Below are 20411 nucleotides of genomic sequence, written 5' to 3' on the forward strand. Positions count from 1 at the left end.
TGGCCCACGTCTTTAATTTGGTGGTTCAGCGCTTTCTGAACAGCTACCCACGCTTGTCAGACCTGCTCGTAAAGGCGCGCCGGCTCTGCGCACATTTCCGCAAGTCCCACACGGACGCTGCCACCCTGCGCACCCTGCAACATCGCTTTAAGCTGCCAGTGCACCGACTGCTGTGCGACGTGCCCACACGGTGGAACTCTATGCTCCACATGTTGGCCAGGCTCTATGAACAGCGTAGAGCTATAGTCGAATTCCAACTCCAACATGGGCAGCGCAGTGGGAGTCAGCCTCCTCAATTCTTTTCAGAAGAGTGGGCCTGGTTGGCAGACATCTGCCATGTCCTTGGTAATTTTGAGGAGTCTACCCAGGTGGTGAGCGGCGATGCTGCAATCATTAGCGTCACCATTCCTCTGCTATGCATCTTGAGAAATTCCCTGCAAAGCATAAAGGCAGCTGCTTTGCGCTCGGAAACGGGGGCGGTGGAAGACAGTATGTCGCTGGATAGTCAGAGCACCCTCCTGTCTATTTCTCAGCGCGTACAGGAGGAGGAGGAGGAGCATGAGGAGGATGAGGAGGAGGGGGAAGAGACAGCTTGGCCCGCTGCTGACGGTACACCGGCTGATTGCCTGTCATCCTTTCAGCGTGTATGGCCTGAGGAGGAGGAGGAGGAGGAGGAGGAGGAGGAGGAGGATCCTGAAAGTGATCTTCCTAGTGAAGACAGCCATGTGTTGCGTACAGGTACCCTGGCACACATGGCTGACTTCATGTTAGGATGCCTTTCTCGTGACCCTCGCGTTGCACGCATTCTGGCCACAACGGATTACTGGGTGTACACACTGCTCGACCCACGCTATAAGGAGAACCTGCCCACTCTCATTCCCGAAGAGGAAAGGGGTTCGAGAGTGTTGCTATACCACAGGACCCTGGTGGACAAGCTGATGGTAAAATTCCCAGCCGACAGCGCTAGTGGCAGAAGGCGCAGTACCGAGGGCAAGGTAGCAGGGGAGGTGCGGAGATCGAGCAGCATGTACATCCCAGGCAGTGCAACAGTCTTTAAGGGCCTGGACAGCTTTATGGCTCCCCACCAAGACTGTGTCACCGCTCCCCAGTCAAGGCTGAGTCGGCGGGAGCACTGTAAAAGGATGGTGAGGGAGTACGTAGCCGATCGCACGACCGTCCTCCGTGACGCCTCTGCCACCTACAACTACTGGGTGTCGAAGCTGGACACGTGGCCTGAACTAGCGCTGTATGCCCTGGAGGTGCTTGCTTGTCCTGCGGCTAGCGTCTTGTCGGAGAGGGTGTTTAGTGCGGCTGGGGGAATCATCACAGATAAGCGTAGCCGCTTGTCAACCGACAGTGCCGACAGGCTAACACTCATCAAGATGAACAAAGCCTGGATTTCGCCAGACTTCTCTTCTCCACCAGCGGACAGCAAGGATACGTAAGCAATACGTAGGCTGCACCCGCGGATGGAAGCTACGTTCTCTCTCACCATCCAAAACGGGGACATTTCTGCTTCATCAATCTGTGTCTAATATTCCTCCTCCTCCTCCTCCTGCTCCTCCTCCTGAAACCTCACGTAATCACGCTGAACGGGCAATTTTTCTTAGGGCCACAAGGCTCACTCAAATAATTTTTCTGAACAATTTTTAAAAGTTTCAATGCGCTTAAAAGCGTTGGAACTTTAACTTGAACCAATTTTTCGTTACACTGGGCTGCCTCCAGGCCTAGTTACCACTTAAGCCACATTAACCAAAGCGATTAATGGGTTTCACCTGCCCTCTTGGCTGGCCATGGCCAATTTTTTGGATGTACATTAGTACTGTTGATACAGCAATTTTTGTGGGCCCTCGCCTACAGTGTAATCAAATTAATTTTTAGCCCACCTGCATTACAGCTGACGTTACCTCAGCTGTGTTGGGCAATGCAATGGGATATTTTTGTGTACCGCCGGTGGGTTCCAGGGAGCCACCCATGCTGTAGGTGCACACGGAGTTTTTACTACATCTGTACACTTGAAAAGAACCCCAGTCTGACTGGGGCATGCAGTGTGGGCCGAACCCCACCTGCATTAAGCACGACATTACTACCTCAGCTGTGTTGGGCAATGCAATGGGATATTTCTATGTACCGCCGGTGGCTTCCTGGCACCCACCCATGCTGTGGGTCCACAGGGAATTATAAATGCATCTGTTTCCACTTGTAAAGAACCCCAGTCTGACTGGGGCATACAGTGTGGGCCGAAGCCCACCTGTATTATGCACGACATTACTACCTCAGCTGTGTTGGGCAATGCAATGGGATATTTTTGTGTACCGCCGGTGGGTTCCAGGGAGCCACCCATGCTGTGGGTCCACAGGGACTTCACAATAGGGAGTTGTACCTGCCTGTGTCTATGAATTAAAAACCGCGGTCTGACTGGGGCATGCAGACACCTTGACAGAATGAATAGTGTGTGGCACATAGGTTCCCCATTGCTATGCCCACGTGTGCAGCTCCTGATGGCGGTGGCACAGGATTCTATTTCTCATTGCTTCTGTACAGCATTGTGGGCTATCGCCCCGCCACTTTTAAAGACAGTCGCTGCCTAGCCGTGCCAACCTCTGCAGTGTGTGCCTGCGGTCCCTCGTCATGGCAGACGCAATTCTAAATAGACATGAGGGTGGTGTGGCATGAGGGCAGCTGAAGGCTGCGCAGGGACACTTTGGTGTGCGCTGTGGGGGGGAGGGGGGCGGTTGGGCAGCATGTAACCCAGGAGAAGTGTCAGTGGAGTGTCATGCAGGCAGTGATTGTGCTTTGTTGGAGGTAGTGTGGTGCTTAGCAAAGGTATGCCATGCTAATGAGGGCTTTTCAGAAGTAAAAGTTGTTGGGAGGGGGGGGGCCCACTCTTGCCGGTATTGTGGCTTAATAGTGGGGCCTGTGAACTTGAGATGCAGCCCAACATGTAGCCCCTCGCCTGCCCTATCCGTTGCTGTGTCGTTCCCATCACTTTCTTGAATTGCCCAGATTTTCACACATGAAAACCTTAGCGAGCATCGGCGAAATACAAAAATGCTCCGGTCGCCCATTGACTTCAATGGGGTTCGTTATTCGAAACGAACCCTCGAACATCGCGGGAAGTTCGTTTCGAATAACGAACACCCGAGCATTTTGGTGTTCGCTCATCTCTACTAAGCATCATGCAATATGATAATATGAGGTTTCTACATTGGCTTATTACACAAGGACATTCCATCTTATTACTACAACACTAATGTTCATGTGATATATTTTATATTTTAGGAAAAACCTCAATCATACTTCAGCAATGAAAATCTAACAATGCTTGTTACGGACCTCTTTGCGGCTGGCATGGAGACAACCTCCACCACCCTGAGATGGGGTCTTCTACTGATGATGAAAAATCCAGAAATCCAAAGTAAGAGACTGTATATTCTGCATACATGCTACATTACACGGTGCACCTGTAAGCCGTGTAACGGGGTGGGCTCCCCAGGAAGTCACAGACAAGGAAAACGTCTCTGACACCAGTTCAGGCGCTAACCAAATTTTACTAAACCACTGTGGCCCACGTGACCACCAATAATAGGTAACCCAACAAAACTCACATACACTCAGCCAGGTGGCGGAGGCCCCTGTGCTGTACGGCGCTGTACTCCCCAAATGTGCGCTACGAAAACAGACTATGCTTTCACCTAACGGGCAGGCCTCAATGAACCGGCCCCTTGTTACCTATTAATACTGCTACTCAGGAACAAAGGAAAGGGAGACTGATCTGAGGAACGGCGGTGCAACACAACAGCTTACAAACCTAACCACACTGACTCTATCCAGACAGACCCAATACACTATGGAATATGTATAAAGAACAGCGGCTCTATAGCCAGGTGAATGTTCTCCAGAAGGTTCCTACTGACGGCTGGATGTGGCCTGCCAGCCACTATGCCGATCCCACTGAAGTGTAGCCTGACACGGTCCATAACCCTACCTAATCTAACTACAGGCCAAAACGCAGTACCAAGTAACTTGGCGCCGAAATATGGTGTCTTGCGTGCACTGCTGTATCATCAGCAAAAAAGTCTAGACGGATGTGGGGCTCCTCCAGAAAAGTGTGCGGTACCGCAGAGAGCGGTACTCACTTCCTCAGCGGCATCCAGTATTGTCCACACAATATCCAGTCTCGCTCCGGTTGTTCAGCCACATGCCCGGTAGCAAGTCTTCTCCCATCCAGTGGGCATCTGGTCAAAATCTGAATCAGCTGCAGCTCTGGTCCCTTCAGGATACGACCTCCTTCCCTCTTCCGTAGCTCCACTCAGATCGCTCTCTCGACCAACTGTCTCCTCACAGTGTATGCACGCTTTCTTTATTTTTTCTCCTCCCGTGGGCACGCTAATAACCAGGCAGTGGGTATTCCAATCACAGGCTACCATGGTCCTGTCACCTCACAGCTTGACCATAATCTTTTCTGTAGAACAGCCACCTCTTGTGGACAAATACTAAAACACAAAGCAGAGGACTAAATACAGTAACAAGAACAATGTACACGTATTGGGGGCTGTTTCACCCTCTCACACACCATGTGACCAAAGACGAGAGTGGCGGTCCAGACTAAATGTAATCAATACTGATGACACAACTTATTACTATTGTTAAAACACATGGATATGGGTGTTGGTTTAAGTCAGGGGTCCCCAACCACCAGGCCGCGGACCGGGGCTGGGCCGTTAGGTGGTTAGCGCTGGTCCGCGGCACCGTCGGAACTTTTGTTCTAAACACAAGTACCTCGGGCCCCCGCTGACCACTGAGGCGATTACCAGCGGGGGCGCCGCAGCTCCCCGCTGGTAATCGCGCTGGTCCTGGCGTACACTGACATCAGTGTGCAGCCAGGATCCTCCTCCCCGAGTCCCCTGCTCATTAGTTCCGCAGGAGAGGACTCGGAGAGGAAGCTGCACACTGACGTCTGGGCAAGCAGAGAGAAGGTAAGTATATGGGTTGGGGGGGCTGTTTATTTCTGGGGGGGGGCTGGTTATTACTGAGGGGTGGGGGCTGCCTGTTACTGGGGGGCTGCCTGTTACTGGGGGGGGGGGGCTGCTTACTACTGGGGGTCTGCCTGTTACTGGGGGGGGTGCTTATTACTGGGAGGGATCTGCCTGTTACTGGGTGGGCTGCTTATTACTGGGGGGCTGCCTGTTACTGGGGGGGCTGCTTACTACTGGGGGGGGCTGCCTGTTACTGGGGGGGCTGCTTACTACTGGGAGGGCTGCTTACTACTGGGGGGAGCTGCTTACTACTGGGGGAGCTGCTTACGACTGGGGGGGCTGCTTACTACAGGGGGAGCTGCTTATTCCGGGGGGGGGGGGGGGCTGCTTACTACTGGGGGGGCTGCTTACTACTGGGGGGGTGCTTACAACTGGGGGGGCTGCTTATTACGGGGGGGCTGCTTACTACTGAGGGAAGCTGCTTAATACTGGGGGGCTGCTTATTACTGGGGGGCTGCTTACAACTGGGGGGGCTGCTTACAGCTGTGGGGGGCTGCTTACTACTGGGGGTGCTGCTTACAACTGTGGGGGGGCTGCTTACAACTGTGGGGGGGCTGCTTACTACTGGGGGGGCTGCTTACTACTGGGGGGCTGCTTACTACTGGGGGGGCTGGTTATTACTGGGGGGGCTGCCTATTACTGAGGGGTGGGGGCTGCCTATTACTGGGGGGGCTGCCTATTACTGGGAGGGGGGCTGCTTATTACTGGTGGGGGGCCTACTTATTACTGGGGTTGGGGGCTACTTATTACAGGGGGAGGGGCTGCTAATTACTGGGGGGTTGCTAATTACTGGGGGGGGCTGTCTATTACTGGGGGGGAGATAAATTATATGCTGCCCTATGTGTGTGCTGCCAGGACATTCTAAACATCATAATTGAATAAGTATGCACTAAACTCCAACCCCCTTCATAACCCCGCCCCATATAACCAAAGCCCCGCCCATGTCCTGCCCAACCCTGTCGGGCCTTGTAAAAATGTTTTTGCTTGAAGCCAGTCCCTGGTGCCAAAAAGGTTGGAGACCACTGATTTAAGGTACCTTTACATGGGGCTATTACTGTCCAGATAATTGATAGAGACACCAAACTTGGACAATAGTCATCCCATGTACAACAGGGCACTGAATGAGAAATTGCTCACCTGTCAGATTTACTTGGTTTTTAGCTCACCTAAAATCCAAGTGACTATCGGCCCGTGTTAACTATGAATGACTCTCTGTTTACACTGAATAAAGGCAGACGGATCAAATGATTTCTAGCCCTCTTCGCCTCCATTCTCTAAACAACTATTGTTCCATTGTGAAAGCACAGGAGCGATAGAGGATGGGATGCCTGTTGGGTTCTTATGACAGCTTTACCTAAAGGGGATGACTAGTCTTATGTAAATAAAGCTTTGCTTCACATAAATCCCATTTAAGGGTGACTACCCACTACAGTTTTTTTCACTGTGAAATTCGCAGCGGTTTTTTTTTCCTGCAGGGGTCTATGGGACTTGTAATGTTAAAATCGCGATCGCGATTATAACTTTACAAGTCCAATAGCCCATAGACCCCTGCAGAAAAAAAAAAAAAAAGCGAATTTCACAGTGAAAAAAACTGTAGTGTGTAGTCACCCTAAAGAGGAAGAATTGGAAAATCGTGTATATGTGTTGTGGCAAGTGGGGCTCTCTCACTTAGGGCTCCTTTCCACTAGCCTTTTTTTATCACTGCGTTTTTTTAACGCGATTGTCAATGGGACTTTCTAATGTTAAAAACGCAACGCAATGCACCGAAAACGCAATTGCGTTTTTTACAATAGAAAGTCCCATTGACAATCGTGTTAACAAAAAACGCAATTACAAGTGGGTGGGAGCCCTTAGGGCTCCCACCCACTTGCGATTGCGTTTTTTGTTATCGCGATTGTCAATGGGACTTTCTAATGTTAAAAATGCAACGCAATGCACCAAAAACGCAGTTGCGTTTTTTACAATAGAAAGTCCTATTGACAATTGCTTTAATAAAAAACGCAATCGCAAATGGGTGGGAGCCCTTACTCTTCCCTGCCCAGGGGTGACAGCACCGCAATGACTTCCAGAACACAGATTAAAGTCCAAATGCTCGTTCCTCCAGCGTTTAATTCACCATCAGCACAGAAAAGGTATTCAGCACATAAATACAGTCCAGCATATCACATGTAACTTCGCACTGTTGTAGATCACAGTGCACACAGCAACGCATGCCGCTTCTTTCAGCGTACCTTCCAGGAAGGTGATTTTGCCCTAACACGTGATGAGCGAGGGGCCGACTACCCCCTGTCTGCTCTGCGCTTCCAGGTCCCTCACAGACCAGCACCAGGTTTGCTTAGACCCCTGGGCTTCACGTTCCACAGGCCTCACAGGACCCTGAACTTGTGAGGGAGGCGTACCCTTCCAGGTGCAGGTTAATTAAACAAACTCAGTAACTGTGCTCAGAAGCCCCCTACCGGACACTCTTGCTATTGCCATGCCACAGTGTCCAAAGGAGCAGTTACTTTAAGATGACTTTTTTTATTTGTTGTAACATCGCAGTTTACGAAAACAGTCAACATTGATTTTTGACTATGGGGAAAAAATGTGTGAATTGTGACGATGGCAAGACTTTTGACCATTGGGAAATATTAAGGTTGCATGATGTTTGCCTTAATCTGTAATTTTATTATGACCCAATTCCCAGGCCTCTCTCTAGCAAAGTCAGAATCCTACTTTACACTGATGAAGGGCAAAAACCTTGAAACAGCTGTATGTGCATGGGCTATGACTTTGCTTTCAATTCCTGGTCATTGTTGCAAGGCTTGTATCAAGAGTCTAACATTGACTTAAGGTATTGCTGCCTTCCAATAGTTGGCATTGTGGAGGTATTGTTTCATCTCCCTTATTTGTTTATTATGACTGTCACATGATCAGAGTTGGAGAAGAACTCCAGACTAAATGTTATCAAACTAGATGACAAAACCTTTTACTTTTTTAATGTGCTTATGGATTTTTTTTGTTCGCCATAGGAAACGTCCAAAGTGAGATAGACAAAGTTATCGGGTCAGCTGAGCCCCAATTGATTCATCGTAAACAGATGCCGTATACTGATGCTGTCATCCATGAGATTCAGCGTTTTGGAAACATTGTTCCAACCAACCTCCCACATGCTACTACTCAAGATGTTAACTTCAGGGGATATCTTCTGCCCAAAGTAAGTAAAAAAGAAACTTTATGGCTTCTATAGGCTCATAACTCCTGCTGCTTCTCGGGCAATATACATTGCCTCATGGAAGCACAACTTATAAGATCATAGAATCATAGAATGGTAGATTTGGAAGGGACGTCCAGGATCATCGGGTCCAACCCCCTGCTCAGTGCAGGATTCACTAAATCATCCCAGAGAGATGTCTGTCCGGCCTTTGTTTGAACACTTCCATTGAAGGAGAACTCATCACCTCCCATGGTAACCTGTTCCACTCATTGATCACCCTCACTGTCAGAAAGTTTCTTCTAATATCTAATCTGTGTCTCCTCCCTTTCAGTTTTATTCCATTGCTTCTAGTCTTTCCTTGTGCAAATGAGAATAGAGCTGAACCCCCCTGCACTGTGACAGCCCTTCAGATATTTGTAGACAGTGCTGTCACAAAGATCCCATAGTCCAGCCCATGCACTGCTTTATGGTTTCATGCATATAGATTGAATGGTCACTTTACTAGAGGCACCCATTTAGCAGCACGATGGATCTCTTTTGGCTTCCAAAACCCCAAAAAATCATCGTGGTATCAACCAGATGTCTGACAATGCAGGGTGTCCCAAGAAAACCATCACTCTACCTCCATCAGCCTGAACTATTGACACGTGAGAGGAAGGTTGTCAGAACAGTGAATGTGAACCCACGGTGCCACAAAACCGATTTTGGGTTAGGGCTAACTCTGGGGACACTACCAGGGTCCCCTGACATTCATGCTTTATCTCCACCAGTCTTTACTGCAGGGAACCCCACACTGTAACTCCAGATGTAGTCTTGGTTATGTGTCAGGTGTCAAGGGTTGGAGCAGGCAGCAGACGGAATAAGTGTGGTCAACAAACAAACAAAGCTCAGAAGTGGAGAAGATGGGAAATCTTAGTGGAACAGGCATGAATTAAAACCAGGAAACAGTAAAGATAATATAGCACCTTTGCCAACTAGAGAAAGTACTTGCTTAAGCACCTTCTAGAGGAATGAATCTTAAATAGAGCAAGACCTGTCAGGATTGACCAGGGACAGGAAAGTCAGCTGCATGCTGGCCTTTTAAATAGGAAATGGGCTATGTCGGAGGAGGATTTAGCATCTGCCTCCAGTGACAGCAGGTCTCTGAGTAGGTGAGGGAATTCGGAGGCTCGGTCCTGGCACATGTCAAAAGGTGCATCTCATGCTGCCTGTGCCAAATTCTGAGCTCCTCTATAATCATAGTGAAACAGAAATCTGGATTCATGTGACTAGGCAATGTTTTTAACTGCTCAGTGATCCCATTTTTGTGCTCTTCTGCCAACTGGAATCTCGCCTTTCTTATTGTTTTAGACTGCAATGGAACTCGAACAGGCTCTCTGCTGTTATAACTAGAGATGAGCGAGCACACTTGGATTAAGAAGTAAGATCTCTTTCACTCCCCCTCCCCCCCCCCCGCTAACCCATGCCGTCCCCCGCTCACCCCCGCCCCCCGAGCACGCTCGGACCAGTAATCAGTTACTCGAGAAGAGCGATGCTCGTTCGAGTAACTGCTTTATCCGAGCATGCTCGCTCATCTCTAGTTATAACCCATCTGTGCTATGGTACATTGAGTTGTTTATGTCCGCAGGATCCACTTTTACTTCAAGTTTCTCCTTGATGACACTATTCTCTTTTTTCACACCACTGTACTGGAAAATCCTACAAGTTTGATAGTGAAGTCCTGGTCCCAGCAAGTCTAGCACCGGTGACCAGGCTTTGTTGGAGTTGCTCAAATCACTAGATATTCCCATTCTTGCGAGTACTCACACTGAAACTGATCTACATAATACTTTCTCGTTTAATTTTATTCTGCAGTATGTGGTCACATGACTAATTTTCCATACAGGGATCACCAACTATAAAATGGCAAGATTTGAAAGTGGCCATTCAGGGTAGAATTGCCATCAACTTTTTTCCTCTGATCTGTGCACATGTAGAGTCTGGTATTGAAACGTAGTTATGTGTTGCCTTCCTGTTAGTGATAACTAATCAATAGTCAATTCTAACTATGACTTTTGTACATGTTCAAATTTCTAGGGGATACATGTGATTCCACTACTGACTTCTGTGCTTTATGACAAGGAACATTTTGTAAAAGCTGATGAGTTTCACCCAGAACACTTCCTGGATTCCAGTGGAAATTTTTTAAGAAAAGAAGCGTTCATGCCCTTTTCAGCTGGTGAGTAATCTTCTCAGATGTCATCTTTGGTTAAGTAAGAAGTAGAGATGAGTAAACCCCCACCAAATTGAAATCTGTAATGATAATCCAATGCATCAAAATTTAGGACCCAGTTACTTTAACAATGCATTTAGGGCCCTGGACAATTCCAAAAACAATGGAGCACCCCCATTATTTGTTACCCCCAAAGGCAAATAGAAGTACAACAAGGAGTATCAAGGCTGGTTCTAGCAACCAAGGCTCCCACTGTATAAGAGTTATCAAGGGTGACTCCAAGGCATCACTGAGAACATTAGGTTTATTGATGGAACAATTTTAATAATAAGTAGCACACTGACTTTTCATAAATCCCCAATACATGACTTGCTGGGGCACGGCTACTTTATCCAAAGGACCAAAGATGCAGAAGATTTCCAGTCCAGGAGCATCTGAGGCAGGCACCGTGGGGGTACATCAAGGACTCAGGTGGGAGCATCTCTGGCAGATATACTTGGAGGTCATCTAAGGAATTGTATGGGGATATCTGTATCTGACACTGAGTGGCTTTTCTGTGGCACACAACTTGGGGGCATTTGTGCAAGGAGAGGACGATTGGACCTTTTTTCAATTTATGAATGTTGGGGGCAATAAAAATGTTCCGATAGGGTTGACCAATTTATGATATTGTAGCACTGAGACCATAAATGTGTTAAAGCAGCCCAGCTGGAGGTATACAGCAGTTTATGATTTTTTCTTCCCTTTAATAATGCCAATTTGCATTCTTTAACCAATTTATTCCATTGCTGTAGGTAAGAGAAGTTGTGCTGGAGAGAACTTGGCGAAAATGGAGCTCTTTATTTTCTTTACAAGACTGCTGCAAAACTTCACATTTCAGGCTCCTCCTGGGGCTACATTAGACCTGACTGCTTCCGGTGGATTCACCTCTGAACCATTGACCCATGAGATCTGTGCTATACCTCGTGTGTGACCGATGAGTGTCACCAGTATTTGACCGACTTGTGAATGAATTTGCATTGACATCCCCTCTATGAAAGAGATCTCAGCAAATGACTAACGAACAATCATCACTCTGTGTAAAAGTAAATAAATGACTGCCCTTCGTAGGCTTCAAGGACTTTTCTGAGTGACTATCTGAAGGATAGTTGCTGCGTGTAAAGGTACCTTAAGGGCAGCCATCCATGACCTGAAACTGAAGAGATGTTGGGTGATGCAAAAAATGGTCATTTTACACGTCATGAGAAATCGCTGGAATGACAGAACGATAACAGTCATTTGCTTTAAAATGCCGTCAGTTTACATACACAGATGATTGTTTACATTTTTTCATTATTTCCTCATTCGCTCAATCATTTTGATAACTGAACAATCGCCTTTTATCTGTAATGACTTGCAAATGAATGAACAATGATTTTTATGCCTACATAAAATGAATGATGAACAATAAGCAAACAAATTTGTTTATGCTGAACGATTACCGTTCGGTCTTTGCATGATTGAAATATTTTTTTGAATGTCAATCATTCCGTGTGAAACAGCCCTAAAGGTCCTTTTACATGGGAAGAATGTCGGGCAAACGATGCCAGACAATCGTCCCTGTGTCTCCGCACTCCTGCACGGGAGCTAGCAGAACAGGCTGGTTCACAAAGCGGCCAGGGCAGTGCAGGAGATTTCTCTCCTCTCGCTTCCCCGCCCCCCCCCCCCCCCCTTCATTCACACAACACAGCAGCCATTCACTATAAAAAGCGGCTGTTTAAACTGCACGGTGAGCTTCATCGCTGATCGTTTATGCTGCATAAAAAATCACCAATGAAGCTCATCACTTATCGTTCAATTCAAACAGGCGCCGTTCAGTAGTGAACGGCTGCTGTGTTATGTGAATGTAAGGGGGTGGGGGAGCAAGAGGAGAGAAATCTCCTGCACTGCCCCGCCCCCCCTGTTGGCCGCTTAGTGAACTAGCCTGCTCTGCTAGGAGGCACAGGGACAATTGTCAGGCATCGTTTGCCCAACACTCATCCTGTGCAAACGGGGCTTTAAACAATAGCCCAAAGCAGATAATCACCTAAAGAATGGCTGAAAAAAAAAAGATTTTGAATTGGAATGGCCTAGTCACAGTCCAATGTTTAACACAATTGACACGCTTGAAGAGGGTTGTGCATGCAAGGCATCGCAGAAATATTGATGAACTAAAACACAATTGGAGCAGGAATGGTGCAATGTTTCTTCTTCGTGTTGTACAAATATTATTTTGCTGGAACTGATTGCTGCCAATGGGAGGTCTACAAGGGATCACTTACATTTGCTCCCTACACTGTGAATGTTTGCTCAATAAAAGACATGAATGATATGGAACAGTTTTTGTGTTAGATTGTGTTTGTCTATAATTGTGATAATTAGATAACAATCAGACCGCATTTTATTAGCAATCAATGCAGAAATCCTGGTAATTTCTAAAGATTCACTTACTTTTTCTTGCAACTGTAAACACACCTCTGTCATCTGGTACTCTTACTTTCCCTATCAGGCGATAAGGACTATGAGAGGGAACTGTAAGGCAATGAAGGATAGATATGGGGACATTGTCTTGGATGATGTTGGTTTGGAAAGCATCATCTCTTCATAATAGACCTTTATGAATATTCTATATTCCTGCAATTGCTCCTCAAATACTCTTACAATCATTTAGCCACCAGACCAATTAGGAAGTGTACATGTTTCACACTGTAATAGGGATAACACATGTAGTTCGTTGCAAGAGGCTATAAATACATAGATAATATAGACTATGTAGACTTACATATGAATATTATAAAACAATTAGGATAGCGCTCCACGACAAATCCAGCGCAATATCTTAAAAGAAATAGATGAAGGGACTCACCCGGTGTCTGGCAGGGTATCCTCCACATCCTGGTGGGCATATAGTAATAGCCACTGAAGGGTCCTCTCAGTCTTCTTCCTTATCCCGTAGTCACAGGAGAGCTGCTAAGATACTATTATGCCTACTGCACAAGTGTAGGCACAGTGCGGTACAAATCAAATAAAAATAAAAAAAACTATATCCAGCGCTCGCCAGAAGAAACTTGTTCCAAGCCTTCAGCCAAAGTATTGGTTAAGTTATTTTTTTGCAATGCGTTTCCTCACACTCGGCGACTTTTTCTAGTTATTTTTTTTAACATTTTTATTTGATTTGTTACATATGAATGAGATAGAGGTAAAATGGTAAAACTCAACTGTGCTGAAGAATATTCATATTCTGTACTACAACTAATATGTTATTCAGAGGCAATCAATATACTATAAAATAGTGTAAAGTAACTTTATCTCATGGATGATAAATATATACATACCAGTAAATACATGATTATTAGAGATTAAAGAGCATGCTCATCCGAGCTTGATGCTTGTTCGAGCATTAACATACTCCAAAGTACTTGTTACTTGAGCGAGCACCACTGCGGTGCTCGAGAAAATTTCACTCTCTCCATTGTCTTCAATGGAGCCGCGGCTGCTACCGGCAGCTCCATTGAAAACAATGGTCTGCCGACACCCCTGCATTGTTTTTCATGGAAGGGCTTTACATATAAGCCCTTCCCTAAAAAACAAGGATTTTAGTGTACAAACAAAACTAAGATAAAAAAAACCCACTTACTTATGCACCGCTGCTGTGTCCGCCACGGGGATGAAGAACACATCTGTCGCATGCGGCAGATGTTTCCTTCATCCCCGCTAGTAAAAAGAATTCCCTGCTGCAACATCTGCCACATCTGTGACAGATGCAGCAGAGGAATTCTTCAATTCCCCACAGCAGCTGTCCCATATGACAGCTGTGATAGAGGATCCTGCTGCAGGCACCCCCGCCAATGAATTTCAGGGAAGGGCTTTAAATATAAGCCCTTCCCTGAAAATCCAGTAAAAGTAGTGTAAAAAACAAAAAAAAAATAGATACTCACCTCCCTTTAGCTGCCGGGGCTCAGCCGCATCTTCTCTGCGCTGTCCCCGGCTCTATAGTGCTGTTCTATCAGCAGTCGGAGATTTAAAATCCCTGCCTGCTGAAAGAGCTGATTGTAATTGGCTGAGGCGCTGATTGAATGACAGGCGAGAGCTGCCTGTTAATGTTAGATTTGTGCGACTGTTCATGCATTTTTACATTGCCAGTGGGTGAACGTAAAAACGTATATGCTCGTGTGAAAGAGCCCTTAAGCTGAGGCAAAGCACAATGTCTTTATGGAGCTTTTATGTTTTGTTGTGTTTATTCTGCTCCTTGTCCTTCAGTGAAGAAAGAAAACGTGTGGTGGCTCAGTTGTTAGCACTGCTGCCCTGCAGTGCTGGAATTCTCTGTACAAATTCAGCCAACGCTAAATAATTGACCCAGAGACAATCACTCACAAACATTCTGAGTTACTGAACCAGTTCCTGGTTCATACGTTCCGTCTGCCCATTAGACTCTGGGTGGAAGGCAGAGGAAAATGACAACCTGATACCGATATTCTTACAAAAAGCCGTCCAAAACCGGGCAAAAAATTGGACTCCCCAGTTGGAAATAATATCCTTGGGAACCCCATGCAGGCGCACCATCTCCTTGATAAATATGGTGGCTAACTCAGGAGCAGTCAGTAGCTTCTTAAGAGCAGTAAAATGTGCCATCTTGGAAAATCTTTTGACGACCACCAAGATGACCGAGAACCCCTGGGACTCGGGCAGGTCGGTAATGGCCTCTATGGAATGGGAAGGGAAAGAAGCGGACCTTCAGGCTATCTCTGTACACTCTTCCCTCGGGCACAAATAGGACATGACTTGACAAATTCCCTGATGTCCCGGGACATTTGTGGCCACCAATATAATTGGCAACACAGCTCTTGGGTGTTTCGGACTCCAGGATGACCTGCTAAGACCGATGAATGAACTTCCTCTAAAATGAGAAGCCGCAAGGCATTGGGAACAAATAACCTCCCCTCTGGGAGGCCTTCAGGAACGGACTGCTGAGCCGTCGGGAGTAACGCAGAGGTGTCAGATGTAAGGGCAGCTACTGGCTGAGGCTCCTCTACGTCAGGTACCCCAAAGCTGCGTGACAAGGCATCAGCTTTGACATTCTTTGACCCAGGCACATATGTGACTACAAAATTGAAGCGCCAAAAAAAACAATGCCCACCTTGCCTGACCGGCATTCAAGTGCTTGGTGGACTCTTATGTTCCGTGAGGACCGTAATGATATGACGAAAGAAATGTCTCCATTCAAATGCACATTTTATGGCCAATAATGCCCTTTTGCCAATATCATAGTTGTGTTCTGCCTGATTGAACTTCCTAGAAAAGAATGCACAGGGTTGGAGACAAGGTCGACCGGAGGATTCCTGAGAGAGGACTGCCCCCACACCATGCTCAGAGGCATCCACTTCAATGATGAATGGACGATCTAGATCTGGCTGAGCCAATACCGGTGCTGTGGAAAAAGCCCTCTTGAGAAGTGTAAAGGCCTTCACAGTCACCTGCGACCAGGAATCAACCCTGGCCCTCTTCTTGGTCAGGTGAGTCAAGGATTTGACCACCACTGAAAAGTTCTTAATAAATTTCCGATAAAAGTTTGCGAACCCCAAAAAGCATTGTAACGCCTTCAAGTTGGTGAGTTGCACCCATTCGGTGATGGCCTTGACCATGTCTGAGTCAATCCGGATGGCTGATGGAGAAATGATATATCAAAGAAAAGCAATCTCCTGTACCCCAAAATGGCATTTCTCCAACTTAACATACAAATGATTGTCTTGAAGGTGGGAAAGAACTGTCCGTAAATGCTTGACATAGCTCCCCCAGTCAGAAGAGAATATCAGAATATCATCCAAATATACAACCATGAAAGTGCCCAGGATGTCATGGAAAATGGTGTTCATAAAACCTTGAAAGATAGCTGATGCATGAGGGGGCGTGGTCTGACTGAGGACCGAGACGGACGCAGTGCCCTGAGCTCCACTCCGGTATAACCCTACAAAGCAACTTTTCATAGCTTCAGCGGGACCCATCTACCGGCAAGTGTCTCTCCCGACTCCTTGCCCAGCTGCCATGACCCGACTCAAGTCGGCAAAGCCTTCTCCACAGCACATAGCCGACTTCTTCTCGGCCCGCAGCAGTAGAAGAGGTCCGATACCTGTGCTTACCGCTCCACCCGACGGCTCCTCCAGCGATGCCTGTGAATCCCCACAGAGACCGAGACCAGCGCCGGACAGCCCAGGAGCCGCTCGGAGAGAAGCCCGTTCCTCTGCAGAGTTGGGAGAGGTGAGTGATGCTGCAGCACCCACCACATACATCAGCTTCCACTCACCTAAAATGGCACCCAGACTCGTGTCTGCTATGGGAGATAGTAACTCTCCCACAGCCAGCCCAGAAAAAAGAAGACCAAGAATAGAAACAGCAATGCAAACACTACTACCCCCATCAGGCAGTGCAGAACTGATTGACATGCTTCCCTCATCAAATCAGCCCGCATCGGAAGCATTTATTAAAGAAATGATGGTGGCGTTAAGAAACTCCATGCGTGAAGATCTCAACTCATTTTCTTCACTTATTAGCTCCTCTATAACAGATGTGGAGGAAAGAACCACCCATATTGAACATAAGATGGAAGAACTAACTAACTCACACAATACGCTGATAGACGCTCACTACTCATTAGAAGAAGTGTCCCAGATTAAAACTGAAATGGCTGATCTAGAGGACCGTAACAGACGTAAAAACAACGTCAAATTCAGAGGTATCCCTGAAAAAAATCGGCTCTGCCGAGCTGAAAGACTTTCTAACACCTAATGAAAAAGTTGCTGCCTACCTCACCCACTCAGGAACTCATCATTGATAGAGCTCATCGTTTACAAAAACCAAAATTCCTTCCTGATAATATCCCACGTGACGTTATAGCGAGGATCCATTTTTACCACATCAAAGAGGCTCTTATGTTCGCCTCCCGCAGGGTATTGGACCTCCCTGCCCAGTTCTCAAACATCCAGCTATACGTGGACTTATCTGCCGCCACCATCCAAGCCAAAAAGGCATTGACTCGCATAACTACTTCACTCAGAAGAGAAAAAATCCCTTACAAATGGGGATACCCCACAAAGCTAATTCTTCACAAAGAGGGATCAATATTCATCCTTAATAACCCGGAAGATGGGGAAAAGACTCTCTCGTCCTGGGGCACCCACATTTCAGATAGGCTCCAAGACAAGGCTGACAAAAATCTCCCCGGAAAGCCCCGCAAGGGGTCTCACCCCCCCCCCCCCTTCTCCCCGCTGAAACTTCTTCGCCAATAATACAGATTGGATGTTTTCAAATGTCAGACGAACTTTTCTCCCCCAAAGATTATGCAGGTTCGTGATCCTGCTAGAAGAGACTCGTTCTTACTGTGTTGTCTCAAGTTTTTTCGGCCACTAAGTTTCGCGCCTAGAAATAGCTCCATGCTTGGCCATTTTGATTGCCACTATTGGTCGACTGTTTATGTTTCAAATGTTTATGTACCCCCCCATCCATGTCTCTCTAAAAGTGGTTACATTCTAAGGGTTCGATGCTACTACAACTCTTCCTTAACTAAACCATGTCTGTAAAAATATGCTCCCTCAATGCGAAAGGACTAAATTCCCCTTTTAAGAGGTCATTAGTCTGGAAAGATGCCCTACAAAAGAAAGTTGACATTATATGCCTTCAAGAGACGCACTTTGCAGACTCATCACATCCCCAGTTTTCCCATAAGAAATTCCAAAACATTTTCTTATCCTGTGCGGAGGAAAAAAAGGCAGGAGTGTTGATCGCAATTAGGGACTCCATTACCTTTACTCTCATTGACCAAATTATCGATACTCATGGAAGATACATAATACTAGTGGGCCTTTTCAATAATATTCAAATAACGTTAATTAAAATTTATGCACCAAATTCTTCTCAAATTACTTTTTTAAACAAAACTCTAAAGAAGATTAGAAAATCACATGTAGGCAAACTCATAATTTGCGGTGATTTTAACATCGTTCCCGATAGACAATTAGATTCCACCAGCTCTACAAACAGGATACCTCCAGTCCTGGCCCCTTGGCTCCACAAGGAAGCACTTTATGACACTTTCAGATGTCTTAATGCAGCCTCAAAGGAATATACATACTATTCCCCCCGACATAGGTCCTTCTCTAGGATCGACCTATTTTTGGTCGATAGATGGACCCTTCCTGGAGTGTCAGGTGCAGAAATAGGAGATACAACCTGGTCGGACCATTCCCCTATATTCCTCACGCTCAACATAACTAATTTCATATCAGCACCGAGAAAATGGAGAATCAACCCATCTCTCATGAGAATACCCCAACATAGCCAAGCGATCAAAAAGCATTTAGCCAAATGCTTCTCAATTAATACAAATCCAGATGCAAACATATTCTCCACATGGTGCGCACACAAAGCGTTCATGCGGGGCATACTAATTAAAATCAGCTCATACCAAAAGAAGGAAAAACAACTTCATATAAATAATATTCTCACACAAATTACGACGGTATAACAAAGCATGCAATCCTCCCCCTCAATTGCGCTTCACAAAGAACTAATAAATCTCCGGCTTAGTCTCCGGCAGTCATTAATTGAAGAGTTTGATAAATCATCTAGACTATCAAAAATGAACTATTATGCAAAATTTAATAAACCCTCAAAATTGATGGCCAAAATGGTAAAAAAAAAAACGCCAAGCAACATCTAAAATACCGTACCTTATCAAACAAGATGGATCGGGAACAAAAATAAATCACCCCCAGGACATAGTTGATGAGTTTAGCCATTTTTATGCTAAACTTTACAACCTCAAAAACGACCCATCAACACCCCAACCGAATAATCTCCAAATCAACTCCTTTTTGGATAAAATAAATCTTCCATCTATCACGGAAGATCAACTCAAAAGGTTAACCCCTTAGTGGTGGCGCTATCGTAAAACTACGTCCTGCTGTTGCAGGACGTGTATGGAAGGAGGTAGCGGCGCTATCTCCCTCCATACAGCGCGGGCGTCAGCTGTTTATTACAGCTGACACCCGCGGGCAATAGCCGCGCTCGGCCTTTCGGCCAATCGTGGGTATTAACGCTTTAAATGCTGCTGTCAATTCTGACAGTGGCATTTAAATCCCCCGAACTGCGCGTTCGGGGGTCCCGCACGGCCCCCCGCGGTGAGATCGGAGGAGCCGTGCAGGTGTCATGGCAGCCGGGGGCCTAATGAATGGCCACAGGGCTGCCTTAACAGACTGCCTATCAAGCCATCCACACAGGGTGGCTTGATAGACTCCCTGTCAAAAAGCAGTATGACGTAATGCTATAGCATTACGTCATACTGCAGGAGCGATCAAAGCATTGCATGTTAAAGTCCCCTGTTAAAAAAAAAAAATTATAAAAGTTTAAATCACCCCCCTTTTGCCATATCTATTATTAACAAATCTAAATCATAAAATAAAAATATGTATTTGATATCGCCGCATGCGTAAAAGTCCGTACTATTAAAGTAGCGTGTTATTTTTCCTGCGCGGTGAACGTCGTCTGAAAAAAAAATAAAGAACGCCAGAAACACACTTTTTTAGTTACTCTGTCTCCCAGAAAAACGCAATAGAAAGCGATCAAAAAGTCATATGTATTCCAAATTGATACTATCGGAAACTACAGGACATCCCACAAAAAATGAGCCCTTGCTCAACTACGTCGACGGAAAAATAAAAAAGTTATTGCGCGCACAAAATGACCGCAAAAAATAATTGAAAAAAATTAAATATCTTAAAAAAAAAATACAAGTACTACAGCAAAAAAATACTATATAAGTTTGGTATCGTAGTAATCGTACTGACCCATAGAATAAAAATATCAGGTCGTTTTTGTTGCATTTTATCCGCTGTAGAAACAGGACGCACCGAAAGATGGTGGCATGTCGTTTTTTTTCCATTTCTCTCCGCTT

General features: G+C 46.2%; 2 protein-coding genes across 2 annotated transcripts in view; one reads left to right on the forward strand and one right to left on the reverse strand.

The window, feature by feature from the left end:
* The window catches only part of LOC136620959 (cytochrome P450 2K6-like), a 45473-nt gene extending 33449 nt beyond the window's left edge, over nucleotides 1-12024 (forward strand). Inside the window, exons 7-10 of the mRNA XM_066596094.1 lie at nucleotides 3283-3418; nucleotides 8051-8235; nucleotides 10312-10453; nucleotides 11242-12024. Of these exons, the coding sequence (XP_066452191.1) occupies nucleotides 3283-3418; nucleotides 8051-8235; nucleotides 10312-10453; nucleotides 11242-11420 (642 nt within the window). The 3' untranslated portion in view covers nucleotides 11421-12024. The remainder of the gene's footprint in view (nucleotides 1-3282; nucleotides 3419-8050; nucleotides 8236-10311; nucleotides 10454-11241) is intronic.
* Nucleotides 1-12964, reverse strand: part of LOC136620929 (cytochrome P450 2K6-like) — a 218197-nt gene extending 205233 nt beyond the window's left edge. Inside the window, exon 1 of the mRNA XM_066596051.1 lies at nucleotides 12917-12964. Within this exon, the coding sequence (XP_066452148.1) occupies nucleotides 12917-12949 (33 nt within the window). The 5' untranslated portion in view covers nucleotides 12950-12964. The remainder of the gene's footprint in view (nucleotides 1-12916) is intronic.
* Nucleotides 12965-20411: the final 7447 nt, after the last annotated feature.

This window comes from Eleutherodactylus coqui, chromosome 1, assembly GCF_035609145.1.
Source record: "Eleutherodactylus coqui strain aEleCoq1 chromosome 1, aEleCoq1.hap1, whole genome shotgun sequence".
NCBI classification, from domain to species: domain Eukaryota; kingdom Metazoa; phylum Chordata; class Amphibia; order Anura; family Eleutherodactylidae; genus Eleutherodactylus; species Eleutherodactylus coqui.